The sequence below is a fragment of the Ochotona princeps genome, chromosome X (assembly GCF_030435755.1).
Source record: "Ochotona princeps isolate mOchPri1 chromosome X, mOchPri1.hap1, whole genome shotgun sequence".
NCBI lineage: Eukaryota > Metazoa > Chordata > Mammalia > Lagomorpha > Ochotonidae > Ochotona > Ochotona princeps.
Genome location: NC_080865.1, coordinates 15294688 through 15308977, shown reverse-complemented (window position 1 = coordinate 15308977; position 14290 = coordinate 15294688). Strand labels below are relative to the sequence as shown.

The window sequence follows — 14290 nt, the reverse complement described above, 5'->3', positions numbered from 1 at the left end:
GCATAACCACTACTGCAACTCATCACCCACAAAGCTTCCAGATACTTGATTACAATACTGCTCTGAGGCACTGGCTGGGCCCATTTCCTCAAGTTTTCTTATCAGCAACCACTACAGTAGGAAGGTATTTACATTTACTCTACACTGCTTTCCAAGAAAGGACATTCAGAAACAGAAACATAGCTGCAAGGGAGTCTGGGTAGTTCTCAACATTTTAGTCTCTACAGACATAAATGGATGTGGTGCCGAAATTATGCATCAGCTGACCAATGCAGATACTTCAGGAAAAAACGGCAGTTGAACAATGGAAGGTACATACTTTGACTAGGCCAACCAAGCATGCACTTGGAATTTAAAGCTAACAGAGGAAAACTATCTGGAGGAAAAACAGTAACACAATAGGGCTTGGCATGGCACAGTAGCCTAGCGACCGAAGTCCTCTCCTTGACCGCGCCAGGATCCCATGTGGGCACCAGTTCTAATCCCGGCAGCCCCACTTCCTATCCAGCTCCCTGCTTGTGGCCTGGGAAAGCAGCTGAGGATGGCCCAAAGCCTTGGGACCCTGCACTTGCGTGTGAGACCTGGAGGAGGCTCTGGGCGCCTAGCTTCAGATCAGCATAGCTCTGGCTGTTGCAGCCACTTGGAGAGTGAACCAACAGATGGAAAATCTTCCTCTCTGCATATCTGACTTCCCAATTAAACACACACACACACACAAAGGCTTGGTTGGTATCAACATAAGGCTTTGGCTATGATGCAGGAATTACAGCAGGCCAAGGTCAAAGGTGATGCCTAAGCCTGAGGGGAATCAAAGGATACAGAGAAGAGACAGGAAAGCATTAAGTCCAGAAACTGGGCATTTAGAATAGGACTTTAAATTGTATTCTGGAATCTTCCAATTTATATGGATTATAAATGGCCTGAACTTTGTCCCATCAACAGCATTTTAAAAAAACCGGTGACGACAATAACACATTAGAAATACATAGGACACAAAAGTACTTCGGTTTTCTCCTTTCCTCAACAGGTTTATTGCCTTTTAAGAAAATTTTTGTAAAATATAAATACAAAGGCAGAGAATTTACTTACAAAGTTAAAACACAGATTTCAAACATAAACACACAATTCAGAAAATTTTAGTTTTATGTACATTTTTCAAGCAACCTCAACATATTATGTTAGTTTTCAATATTTTACAGGGTACAGAAAAAAATAGCTCAAAGTCTTCTTTAAATAAGAGCATAAAATGTTTAAACATATAAACAATCCGGTTTGATGCGTGAAAACTAATTTCACAGCTTTTAAATTAGGATATAAAAGTTTCATACAATTAGTTGTTGTGTGTGGATATGGTTTGAATTTATATTACACACTATTGGATTACATCCAATAGCATTTACCTGGCCCAAGCAGGTACTCTGTAAACAAAACATAAAGATACAACACCACCAAGTGCCTTCACCAAATTCGCTCCCCAAAACCAACCACACAATTCAGACCACACATTACATACTTAGAACCTCTGGCATCAGAACTTTTAATGAAATTAAGTCAAAATGTGAAGCTCCTTTTCCTCATGTCTGCTTCTCCTTTAAAAAAAAAAAAGTAAAGAAAAAAAAAAAAGAAACAAATGTTCCAAGTAAAAACAAATCTATCCCAATTCCAAAGCATGTGTGCATCCAAAAGTAAAAGAAACATTATATAACAACTTTATAAAAACTGACTTAAAAGTTTCAAAAGAAAACAACAGATTTCGAAGTTCTTCTGACTGGAGCACTTTCTCTTATATAAAGAAGAGATATTTTCCTATGTAATAGTGTCCTTTCTTTACAGAAATAGCTGTACTATGACACATATGCACAAGGATTCCCACAGAACACACTGTCCGCCATCCGCCGAGGAGCAGCCAAGCTCACCAGCTGGCTTCCGACATGCCTTCACTGGGGTGCAGCCACTCTATGGTGGAGCCCAACAGAGTCTGCAGGTCACTGGTGAATTCCACCAGATCAAGCAGTTCTTTGCTCTCCGGGTTGAAGGCTTCCAGGTCTTTGGGACAAGAGAATAAAAGGCTTGTGGAGACCTGCCGGTAGAGCTCTGCCTCGGCAATGGTGACAATCTCCACATTGGGAAAGTTGCAGCGGAAGATGCGTGAGGACATCTTCAATTTCTTCAGTACATCTGACAGCAGTAGCCAATTTCGTGGCCTATGATATGCAAAGGCAAGTGGTTAGAGTTCCCGGTAAAAATGCAAAACATTCCTAGCCAGCCCAGTTATCCACCCTCACTAGCCCAACCCCTAGCCGTAAGACAGAGCCCAGGGATTCCACCACCCCCCTCTTTGATCCTCCACATTCTGAAAGAACCTCACTACCCTCACTACTGACGGAAAAGGACAGGGGAAGTCCTGAGGCTCTGGCCATAATTTAAGCCATCACAGGCACTAGGGGAAGAATCTGGGTTGCACCCTCTTTGATCTCTCCTTCCCTTACACCCCTCAACTCTGTTGGGAGTGACGGCATCTCATTGGTTGCATATATTCTGCCATACTTTATGATTTCTCTCACTGTTTGTAACAGCATACATGTTTATAGCTTCAGAGCCTAAAGGGGATCTTACTCATTAGGCTCCTTCGTGAACATAGGGTAGAGCCAAGGATTGATCACTGGGCTACAATGGCCTAGCCATGTGAGTAAGACAAGATCTAGCCAGATGTGATGACACTGGAAGATCCCAAGTGCCATGTATAATGATTATCTTAATATATCTCAGAGCATTTTGGTGATGAAGGTACCCAAGTTGTTGACTCTTCTGTGAAACCCCATTGACTAATTTGCCTGTGGACTTAAACGTTACTATTCTAATGAGGAAAGTTTACATCATGTGCAACAGGCCACCCCTTGGAATAAAGGATTACTGTGTCATGTGAGGTTCACCACCAGCTGTTGTCTCTGCCCTCCCTCTCTTCCCCGCAAGCCTGGTTTGTGTTACACACATAGGGACAGCCATGCTCACCCCTGAGCGACGGACACTTGAACATTGTAACACGGTAAGAGGGGGCTGTCTGAAAATTCAAATTCAAACACATCGCTGTAGGCATCATCATCCTCATCCTGGTCTTCTGGTCCTGGGGGGTTTGCTAACACATCATAGCCACTCTCATCATCGGGTTCTAATGTAGGACCAAGCAGGGAAAAAGGCATCAGTAAACTGGAGCAAGATGTCAGCTGCTGCCCGCCCCAAAAGGGAGGAGCTCTAAGTCAACAAACTTCTTTCTTAACTGAACCTGGCTTCTAACAGCAGCCCTCTGCCCTGTCTCCCTCCCCCCACCAAGCCCACAAGCAGTTTTACCGTGCTCACTTCCCACTCCAAATATATAAATAAAAATAAGGCTGCTATAACACTTACCACATACAGAGCTGCCATAGAACTCCCAGGAGCCATTGGAGTCATCGTCACTGCGACCTTGTAGGTCATTTAAGTAATCTGGAGAAAGAGATAGGAAATGCCTAGTCAAGAAAATACTCTGCCCCATGAGAACAAGCAGCTGATCAAATTTGGGGTGGGGGAAGATGTCTGCTCCCCCCGTAAACTCTTTTCCAGCTGCCAGTCCGTTCCTGTTGCCTCTCTGTATACATCAAGGATGTTACTTCCCTACAACCCTGTTCTCACAGTATCTCACCGATGTGCTGACTCTACCCCAACAGGAGCCACCAGCTAAAACTCTTAGCTCTTCTAAGCAGACACAGAGGAGCAGTTTATTCATGCATCTCTGCAGGTAAACAAGGCTGGGCCAGGGGTAACTTTAGTAGCTAGGCGCTTAACTGCAGGTCCTTGACATGCAAGACAATCTGGAGTTTCTGCTTTAGGGATCTGCCTGAAGCTCAGGAACATATTTTTCCTACGACAAACCCCACACGTGCTAGCAGTAGTCTTTTGTGTATGGGGTGTTTGAGTCATTTCAGGCTGACGCCAAACGTAAACCTGCAAGTCCCAGAAAATACAAAAACACTCTTGGAAGGCGCTCAGGGGAAAGCATTTAGTTTTGCAAGAATAAGGTTGCCAGACATAAAAGGCCAAAGAGCCTAGTGACTGGGTCCCTATCCCCCTCCCATGCATGATGCCTGAGCTTTGTTAAGTGCCAAGCAACAGGGGCCAATGAGAGAGACACCATTTCTTGGATCCGTTTGGTAGTACCTGTTAAGAATTTTTCCATCAGTTCGCTGTGGGTCATTTTCATGATGGTTCTCCCTGAGTACGTGGCAAGGGTAGGGTCAGCACCATAGGAAAGCAGCAGGCGGACAATTTCCAAGTGATCGTTCTCCACGGCGTCGTGCAGAGGCCTAGGGAAGAGGCACACGGTGGCACTGAGCTCCCGGATGTGCCACCTGTCTTCAGTGGATGCCCACAGACAGCACTGAACATGTGTGGACCATGGGGAGCGTCTCCTGGGCATGGCACTTTACCCAGAATGTATATTTTGTTATCATCGCCACTGCGCAGACAGGGAGACCAAGGTCTCCAAGGTCAAGGCACACATCACCTAACCTTCAACCTTGTGAGTGAAGGCACTGCTTCAAGCTTCCTTCTCCCAAAGCACATCTATCTGAATTCAAGGCTAAGGAAGAACTAAAACTCCACCCCATCCCCCCCACCCCAAAAAAACATGCTTCAAACCAGCAACAGGCTCCTGGGGAGTAGGGGCGGAGTCTCATTCATACAGAAGGCAGTACAGACTTCTACTGACCTGACCCTGCAGGATGTCACACCTGCCAGTCAGCAGCACTCTAGGCCCTGGAGCCGAGGGCCACTGGGGGAACAAGCAGAGCACCTTGCCTCACGGCAGCGCCACCCACAAGCAAGACACTAGTGATGGCTCAGACCTGGGTCTCAGACCAATAACCTGGGGCCGAGGACAGGGTGAGGGCTAGCGAAGCAGGAGTGGCAAGAAGGGCAGATGCACCCTAGGGACTCTCTCTCAACTCCCAGGGATTTCCAGGGTGGGGATCTCAGCGCAGGTTTTGGCATTTCCAGAGACACCAGGGTGCTTGCAGGTCACCTGTTGCTGCCGTTCCTAAGGGGGTTCCCCATGTACCCAGAGAAGCCACTGCTTGGGTCCCAGAACAGGGCCAGGAAGGAGGCTGGCAAGACACGCCACTGACCTGGTTCCGTCCTGAGCACTGCAGTTGACATCAGCGCCATATTCCAGGAGGTGCCGCACGATGTTGAGCCACCCCCTGGCACAGGCCTCGTGCAGGGCACAGTAGCCTGCGTTGTCTCGATGATTGACATCACAGATCTTGTTTTCCAAGCAGTACAAGACGACTTCCTGTGCAGAGGGGACAGGGAACACTGTCAGGTCAATCCCACCATGCTCATTGCTTCCAAAAACACACATGTCCGGAAGTGGGGACTCATGCGGGCTGGGTCGTAGTCTTGGGGAAGGCAATCACATGAGTGATAGGGACCACATCTTGGGGCCTCTGCTTGCCCCCCAGCCCTTCCAGAACCAAAGACAGCTAGGCAGCTGGATCCTAAGATGCCAACGCACAATGGACTTGATCAGCTCATGCAGCGGGCAGTGGTGGGTGACAGCCCAAGTTGACAACAGTGAAGACTACTCGTGTACAACAGATTCAACGAGTGTGCAGAAGGTCAGCCAGGCCCTCGTTTGAGTTTCTGCTCCCTGCTGCTGACGCAAGCTCCCATTGATACCCACTCTGGTAGGTAGCAGGTGAGGGGAGTCCTGGATGGAAGTTGGCAGGCTCTGGCTTCAGCCTGGCTCAGCCCTGGTAATTGTTGCTATGGGGGGGGGGGGGGGGTAAAGCAGCAGAGAAGATCCCTGTGTCTGGTCTGCCTTCCAAAACAAAGTGCGAATGAAAAAAAAAAAAGAGAGAGAAAGACTAGAAGGAGAGCCTGGGCTGCATTGTTTCTGTTCAAATGGGAAGTCAAGTTCAAGATGAGGCTCCCTGTAAACCACATAAATCATCAAAAAATGACAAGCTTTAAATAAGGCTACCCTTTTTTTCCCCCAAGCCTCACTTCGCCACCTTCCTTGGGGCCAAATCCATGGGCTCTGTTCCTACTGAGTTGAGTGAATGGCAGTGCTGTAATACAGCACACAGTGCAACTGACACACTGCTCAGATGCGCCCCGCACTGACAGTTTGCATGGGAATCTCCGGGGCTAACCTTCCTTCTTTGGCTTGTGAAAACACTAGCGTGAACCACTGCTAGTTAGCAAAGCAGTAATTTATTCCGTGGCTTTATTACCTTGATTAAGAAAGTTCTCAAACACATGGAACAGGATCTGCCATCAGAAAACATGTCCTAGCACCACCCTGCCCACCCCGCCCAGCAGAGAGCTGCAGGTGCCATGAAGTGGGTGGGCGACCCAACCCGTGGTGCACACGCTGAAGGGTGCCTGTGGCACACAGCTAACTTCCTTTGTGACAACTCCTTTTCAATGCTTATTTGAGCTTCCTCAGGCTCTTGCACAATGGGTAACAGGTGCAGAAGCATTTGAGCCATGCTGCTTTCCAGGATTCTGCAGTAGCAGGAAGCTGGATAAGAAGCAGAGAAACCAGGTCTGAAAATCGGACCAAGGATGTGGGATTGGGAATTCGCCCTACCAGTGGATTAGCCTACAGCCACTGGGCCACCACTCTTGAATCACTCAGGAATGTGAGGTGGGTGTTAACAACCTGATCTGCCCTTTCTAGGACAAGCCGATCAAGGTGGTGCTAAGAAGGAATGTACTCCTCCCGGCAGCTGCGGGCTGCACACTAGTGCCTCGCTGCTTCCGGTCAGAGCAGCAACTCCAGGCCAGAAACAAGACAAGGAAGACAGAAGGCATGCCTGCAGCAGGTTCCTGCCTTCGGGTCCTAACTGCCGCCCAGCCCGCTGTCCTCGCAGCTCGCAGGCCACCTGCCCTGAGCGCTGGTATCCAGGATACAGCATGAAGCTGCTGCTCTTTTCGCCGGCCCTCACTAGCCAGACTCGAGTGCATGGTGGCAAGCTAATGAGTTGTGTGCCCCAGCCGGGGAGCGGCCCCCATCACGTGACTCCGGGATCAGCTCCGAGCACCACCCACTGCTGTGCGCAGATCAATTTACTCGGATCCCGGCGGCCTGCCCGGTGTCCTACCAACCCCGGGTTTATTTGTTCTGACAATTATGGCCTTCACCTGGAAACCGTCAGCGCTGCTCCGGCTGATGTGAGGGAGCCAAGAAATGAAAGGACAGCGGAGCGGAAGGGCAAGTCAGCTCGTTCCCCCCAGAGGACGGGAGCAAAGGCAAGCATCACCCGGCAACCAGGTCAGATAGCTTGCCGTGGCCTGCCTTCACTCAACCGCGTGGGCACCACTGAGGGTCGTAGTGCTTCTCCCCTGCCACCCAGTTCCCTGAGGCCAGCCAGCCGTGGCCAAGCCCCTGGAGACTTTCTCTGTGGAGGTCAAGCATGCCCTCAGAGATCCCAGCCAAAGAGGGGGGACAGCCAGCACCATGACCAATACAGAGAATGGTGACAAAATCAGGTGCAGACACCCGTTGTCTGAGCTACCAATGGGAGCATTTGTGGGGCAGCCTACCCAGACAACAACAACAACAACAACAACAACAACAACAACAAATCAAACTGTTTTTGTTGGACAATTCTCTGGTAAGTGGCTATAAGCTGAATGCCATTAACCGCAAAATGTAACCATAAAGGCCATAAACCCGACATTGCTAATTAATTAAATGCCTCATTAACTTTTTTAAAAACATAACTTATTCAATTCATAGAAAATTTAACCATCACCACTAAAAGCACAAGCATGTGGTCGCACGCTGGCACTGTAGCCTAAGAAATCGAAGGCCTCTTGCCAGGGAGGGAGAAGTCTGACTCTCCCTGGCAGCCCAGGTGGTCCCTGTAAGACGCACCTGAAGACAGGTGCTGCCGTTCAGCACCGAGAAACAGCAGTGGAGGAAGCCCTAACCAAGCCTGGCCAGTCCGTCACAGGCCGTGGCAACTTCAGCTAAGCAACAGTAAGAAGAAACTCCAAAAAGCCACCCCCAAGGCAGTTGACACAATCTTCCACTGCTATGCACACCTACCATGGCCCACCACGCCAGCCGTGTAAAAATCTCTGCTCCCCCAGTCCCGGAAAGTTAAAGTTCAGAAAGTCAAAAGTTTTCAGCTAGCAACTTGAAGCCTCCAGTATCAAAGCAGATGCCCTGCGCAATTTACGCCATGCAAGTGACATTCTGAAAGCGGAGAGGGGGTAGCCTAGGCTTTCGCAGGCCAGCCTGGTAGCCTTATAGATTCTGCATTAAGCACTTCAGAAGCCCAGCCTTACGCCCACGCAGGCTGTATGTACAAAAACCTCCAACATGGAAATGCTCGCTTAGAGGCTGGAGCACCATCTCTGCAGCAACAGCGTGCCAAGGATGCCAACATCAAAGGCCGAGGCAGGAGTCCCGAGCCACAGAACCTGGGCAGCTCGCTGCCTTCCTGCCCTTGCTCGTCTCTGGTGCCGCTGGAACCACACGTCTATTTTCTCACCCACCATTAGTCACAAGTGGCCCTGCCTGCTAGCATGTTGCACCTCCCCCACCCTCCCCCCAGGTACTTGCGGGCAACCAAGCAGCTGTCACTTGGATTAATTACCAAATCATTCTGGAGAGTTCTCTCTGAGACAGACACACTGGTACAGACCCAGAAAGGCACACACAATCAAGTGCCCTGTTAGTGTTACCCAGGCCGGCCCCATGGCTCGCTTTCAAGGTGTTACTTGCACACTCATGACTTGGCGGGGAGGCAGGAAGCGCAGCGGTTACGTGGTACTGGTGGGAGAGATTCCAGGTGCAAGGCCCCCGTAGCAGGGTCGAGGGGGTCCCTGAAGTGAAGCCAGCATAGAGCCCACTACCCCACTGCTCCTCTACACACCATTTGCTGAGCTGTGTTTTCTTTTCCACAGTCAGCTACCAGAGGGTTGGTGCCAGCGGGAAGAAAATAAAAAAAACCTTTGCTCCACAGGCTATTGCACCACTGGAGTTCAACTGACTGGTGTGCCAGGCAGCAGATGCAATCTATCTCACCGAGCTTTCAGACTGCACCAAGCCAGTCCCAGGGAGTGCTGGGCTGTCTGGTCAAGTCGCTTATAAGCCTTCTGGAACTCAGTCTCCTCATCTGAAACAGGGGCTAACGCTTCTTCCTGCCACACGGAGGTGATGACAGCCTGAGCGGGGCTTGGAGCCCAGCGTTGAGTGCTCCCCCAACCACACTTGAGAGGGCTGGGGGAGGGGATGGCACACCTCCTGACCTCTGGGGCTGCCTCATCCTATCTTAGACCAGTGCTGTGGTTCAGTGGGTGAAGCCACAGCTTGCAACAGCAGCAGCCCATGTGGAATTGCTGGCTCGAACCCTAGTTGTCTGGCTTCTGATCCAGCTCCCTGCTAATGCACCTGGGAAAGCAGCAGAGGTCAGCCCAAGTGCTTGGGTCCCTGCCACCCGGCTCAGCCGAGCCCAGACCTAGGCATGGCTGGCATCTAGGGAGTGAACCAACGTGTGGAAGATCTGTGTGTGTGTCTCCCTCTCTGCCTTTTAAGTAAATAAATCTTTAAGTAATAATTGGGAGAGAAAGAAACCATTTAGATCTGTACCTCTTGTGACCTCACACAGCCGCTGCCTCCAAGACCAACCCTCCCCCAACAGCAGCAGACAGTAAGATGCAACCCCAAATGGAGCAAATAAACAACCTGTCCCCTTGGTTCATCAGAATCCAGAACGGCTCATTAAAATTCCCCTGGTAGCCCGGCCCTGGCGCATGTCTGATTTCGTATGAGAGATAAGTGACGGTCACTGGAGGAGGCTGAAGCAGCCATCCAGCCTGGATGCGAACTAAACATCAGAAAGGCCTTTCTTCTCACAGCAGCGCGATTGAACCAGCCACCAAAGAGGCAGGAGGCCCCGCAAACACTAGCAATCAGGCCCTCATGCCGAGGGGGCGGGCTCTGCCCTCCTATTCCTCATACCTCGTAGCCCAGCCGGGCAGCCCGCTGTAGGAGGGTCTCGCCGGCATTCTTATTGACGATAAGTCTCCGTGCTTCTGGTGGCATCGGGCGCGACTGGGTGGTCTCCTGAGGAGAACTTGAGCGGGGCAGCTGCGGTGGGGCCTGCGGGGCTGGCAGCAGTTGTTGCAGGCGGTCGAAGGGCTTGGGTTCCTGCTTGGCTGGCGGGGACGCATCGTAGTCCGGGCTGGGCTCAGGTCGCTTTCGGACTCTGCGCACGGTCATCTGTCAGGGAGGCAGGCCACGTCACACGGTTAAGGCAGTTAAGGCATCCTTGCCAACACCTTGTCCACCACCATCACCGCCAGAGAAAGGCACTTTGCTTCCTGTTCACATTCGTGTGGAGGGGATGGCGGGGCGGGGGAGGGAGGACCAAGGAGTGATGACTAGCATGCAGGCGGGGGAAGGGGTCCAGGGGTTACCTTGCCGTCGGCATTGTCCACATAGTAGTCCCCTGGCAGCGGCAAGCTGCGCCTGGGCTCCTGAGGTATAAGGTGTTTCGTTTTGCACAGCCTCTTGCCCGCCGGCTTCTCGCTGTGCTCCGGGTACTTTTGGAGTAGAGAGGCCGCCGAGCAGTCGTCCTCTTCGTCGGTGCACAGCGCATCTGTCTTCGGGCTTTCTTTAATTCTCGGTTGTTTGGCAGGCAGCCTTGGGGCCGGCGCGCAGTTTGGCTGACTCTGCTTCTTCCCGCTCACATGGGTGGATGACAGGCTCGGCCTGGGCGGAGAGCCGGAGAACACAGGCAAGCCTGGAGAGGGAGGGAGAGAAGCAGGCGTTACAGGGATCTGTGTGTAAGCAGGTGGCGGGGCAGTGGGGAAAGCCCATGGTCTATGCACCCCCACCACCTCCACCCCCATCACCAGAACGGCTCCAGTTTTTTTGATACACCAATTATGTTTTTCAAAACACTAATATTTTAATCATCCCACACTGAGCCAGCAAAGAGGTTAACCCACAAAATGCCAAGTGGCTGGGCTTCTTCACTGGAGAGCTACAAGATGAGTCCTCCCACTCTCTTGCCGCCACCCACCCCCTCCTAAGTTTGCAAGCCCAGTAGCCACCCAAGAATTCCCTTCTGGCTCAGCCTCAGGCTAGCTGAGGGGCCCCAGGCCTGACAAAACCAGCCTGGTGCCCTGCAGCTGGGGTGGAGAACTGGAGTGGAGGGTGTGGGAGGAGGGAGAGAAAGACCTGGAAGGCTCTTTCCCCCAGGGCCAGGCGGCCAGGCAGCCAGGTGCACTGCTGTACCTTGCTCGTTGTCGCTGGATTTAAGGGACTCTTCGGACCAACTTCTGTTGCCTTTGGCCTCGGTCCTTTTCCTGCTGGCTTTCTCTTCGCTGAGGTTATTTCCCTGGATGGTGACTTCAGACGGAAGTGCCTGGGCCACTTCCTTTCTGCCTTGCCGGGCACACTTACTCTCTGCGGCCGACACCTGCTGCTCCCACCGCTCTCTGAGGTGCAGCAAGTGGCGCTGTTTTTTAGGATGGAGCCCTGTTAATTCAATACACACCTTCAGGTTGGTCAGCTCACTACAATGTGGGTCTTCTAAGTGGTTAGAGGAACTGTTTGTCATTTCCCTCTCAGGCCAGTCATCTAATGGAGAAATAACTACAAATTAATCACCAAGCTCCCTGGAGCGGGGAACAAAACTGTCTTATACATATCACTACTTGGGGAGGGGAAGGGATGGGGGAGAGTGGGAGAGGTGACCGCCTCTGCCTGAGCTGGTCACCTCGTTTGCTTCTGAGTGCCTGTTTGGGGGCAGGGTCGGGGGAGTGGGGTGCAGCACGCCAAGGTTGGGGTGGGGGGAAGGGGTGCACACGTGGGCGGGGGGGCAGTACGGGTGTCTCAGGGAGGCAGTGTGGGAATGGTAAGGTTCCCCCTCCCTGACTGTTCTGTCTACGGGATTGCGCGCGCGCCCCCACATGCACAGGGCCCCCAGCAAGCCGCCAGAGGCCTCACCTTTGGAAAGCCGTCTGCGCTTGGCCTTGAGCGCGGGGTCCTCTGGCAGCTCCTCGGCGGCAGTGTCGGGGTGGCTGCTGTCACCCGAGGCTTTGCGTTTCCTGTCCAAGCGGACAGTGGGGCTGTGCGGCAGGTCAGTGGCCGCCTGGTGTGCAGGCGGCTCACTGCCAGGTGGCCTCTCGGCAAAGTACTTCTCCACAGGAAGGTCTTTGTCCTCTGAGCCTTCAAAGGGCTCATGCTTGTTTGCTGCACTGAAGTCGCCTGCACAGGAGAAAAGACAAGACCACCTACAGTGAGGGGCAGAGACAGTTCCCCTGAGAAGGTGGGCTGTGTGTGTGTGTGTGGGGGGTGTAAGCAGGACGGCCAGGTCATCTGCTGCTACGGGGGGCTCACACACTGGGGGGTACAGTATCAAGGCCACACTCACATGCCCTTTGCGTGTGTGTGTTGGGGGGCGCTCCTCAACAAGCTCATAGAAAATGCATGGCAGGAAAGAGCTTTACACGCATTCTGTAAACTTTTCACACCATTATGTTGCGACTGCGTGTTGCCATGAGCTTTTCAAGTGCCCCTGAGGATGTGGGGGCACGAAGGAATAAAGATGAGGTCTGCACACACACTGTATTCGGCTTTTGCAGCAGCCAAGGTCCAAACAAGTCAGGGTTGCCCTAAACCATCTCTCTAGGAACATTTTGCTATGAGGCCATTTTTTTGAAATGAATGGAAAGTGGATTTAACAAAATAGCTCCCACATTTCCCAAAATGCCATTCTCCAGAAGAGATGGCACCAAATTCACAAGGGTCACTAGGGGAGATGGTGACTGAACCGTGGGAGACGTGGAAAGCTCAGCCTGGCCTGACAGTCCTGCCAGCCAAAAGTGAAAGAAAGCGTTTTGTGCAAGGGCCAAGGATGCTGGGCAAAGCCAAAGGCAATATCTCCTAGCTGAAGTTCAGAAGCAACCACAAAGGACTCAACAATTTCACAGCTGCACACATGTAGTGGGAAAAGCAGGTCTCTGGCATCAGGAAGTGCCTCCCATTTCCTGTCCACTAGAGATGGAAGGAACTGGCAAGGGCCCAGTCGCCCCATTCCATCCGGCACTCCTGCTCCTTCCGTGCCGACTTCCACACACAAGGCGCCCCCTCTCCTATTCACTAGCAGGTGTGGCTTTTTTGGAAGCTGCCCGTCCCAGCCCCAGGGGACTGGGCTAGTGTCAGCTTAGCCCTTCCCACTTGTGCCATAGCTTGATTAACAGCTCATCCACTGTTCTTCTCTAATATGGAAATGACCACCATCAAGGTGTTTGCCCCTGGCCCACTAAAATGCTCTGGCTCCTCTCCCGAGGTGTGAGTCTGAGAGCTTGGTAAGCACAGGGGTGAGAAGCAGAAATCGCTGGCTCCTGGATACAATGATGAAAACTTCCCCTCACCTAGGAGAACTTGTCCGCCAGGCCTCCTTATCTCGTCGCAAGCCTCCACCTGGGCGGACACTCCAGTGCTAGATGACCATGGGTTCAAGCTGCATGCTGGCGGGGCTAGCCTGAGCTCTCAACACTGGAAGGCTTCATTCATTTCCTCTCCGGGGTTGTCCCTCCCACAATACGACAGACAGGGCTGTACCTACCTCCCCACCCCCACCCAGTGTCCTGCAATCTTCCTCCTCCTCCTGGTGATGCACCATGGAGACTGGCAGTGCTGAGTTGGGAATGACTAGCCAGACCCCAGACGTCACAACGGGGGCCTACCATCAGGCTCAGTAAGCCACAGGGCTGCCCCCATATCTGGCCCCTGTTTTCAGGTGGGACAAGGACAGCATGGCCACCATGTCCCCAGGGGCAGCCAAGGGGAGGCCCCGAGACTTTGGGCATTGAAGTCCTGAGACCAATTTGGATTTGAACTCTAGTGCTTAAAAGTTCTTAAAGCCCTTCCTTCCCCCAACTCTGGAGGTAGGAAAGATGGCTGAAACTGGGTGGGCTTCGAAAAGCAGAGATCAGAGATAAGAGTGGAAATGAGGACTCCACCCTGGCGCCGTTCCTAGCAGCCTAAACCCTTCATGTCACGGCAGATGCACAATCTCTCTCCACCCTGTTTTAGATTCACTTTCATCATCTGACACTTGAACTCCAGGGCTCATAGAGTCAGGGTGTTTTTAACACCTCCTGAATCCTAACACATCTATTCTCAGGGAGAAGGTCTTTCCTTCCAAGTGGTCACTCCTACTGCCAACTTCCTAGCAGCACAGGGAGTAGAGAACTCACTTACCCCACCTTTTTGCCAAAAATG

At 51.9% G+C, this 14290-nt stretch overlaps 1 protein-coding gene across 7 annotated transcripts in view; it reads right to left on the bottom strand.

Moving 5' to 3' along the window:
• Positions 1–1002: 1002 nt before the first annotated feature.
• The window catches only part of BCOR (BCL6 corepressor), a 40916-nt gene continuing 27628 nt past the window's right edge, over positions 1003–14290 (bottom strand). For 5 of the 7 annotated variants that reach the window (XM_058658304.1, XM_058658308.1, XM_058658305.1 and 2 more), the window contains 9 exons: positions 12008–12268; positions 11294–11638; positions 10471–10796; positions 10013–10273; positions 5160–5326; positions 4195–4340; positions 3406–3483; positions 3013–3169; positions 1003–2204 (listed from right to left, as the gene is read on the bottom strand). In XM_058658304.1, coding sequence (XP_058514287.1) covers positions 1913–2204; positions 3013–3169; positions 3406–3483; positions 4195–4340; positions 5160–5326; positions 10013–10273; positions 10471–10796; positions 11294–11638; positions 12008–12268 — 2033 coding nt within the window. In that variant the 3' untranslated portion in view covers positions 1003–1912. The remainder of the gene's footprint in view (positions 2205–3012; positions 3170–3405; positions 3484–4194; positions 4341–5159; positions 5327–10012; positions 10274–10470; positions 10797–11293; positions 11639–12007; positions 12269–14290) is intronic. The other 2 variants (XM_058658309.1, XM_058658310.1) reach the window with 1 other exon arrangement.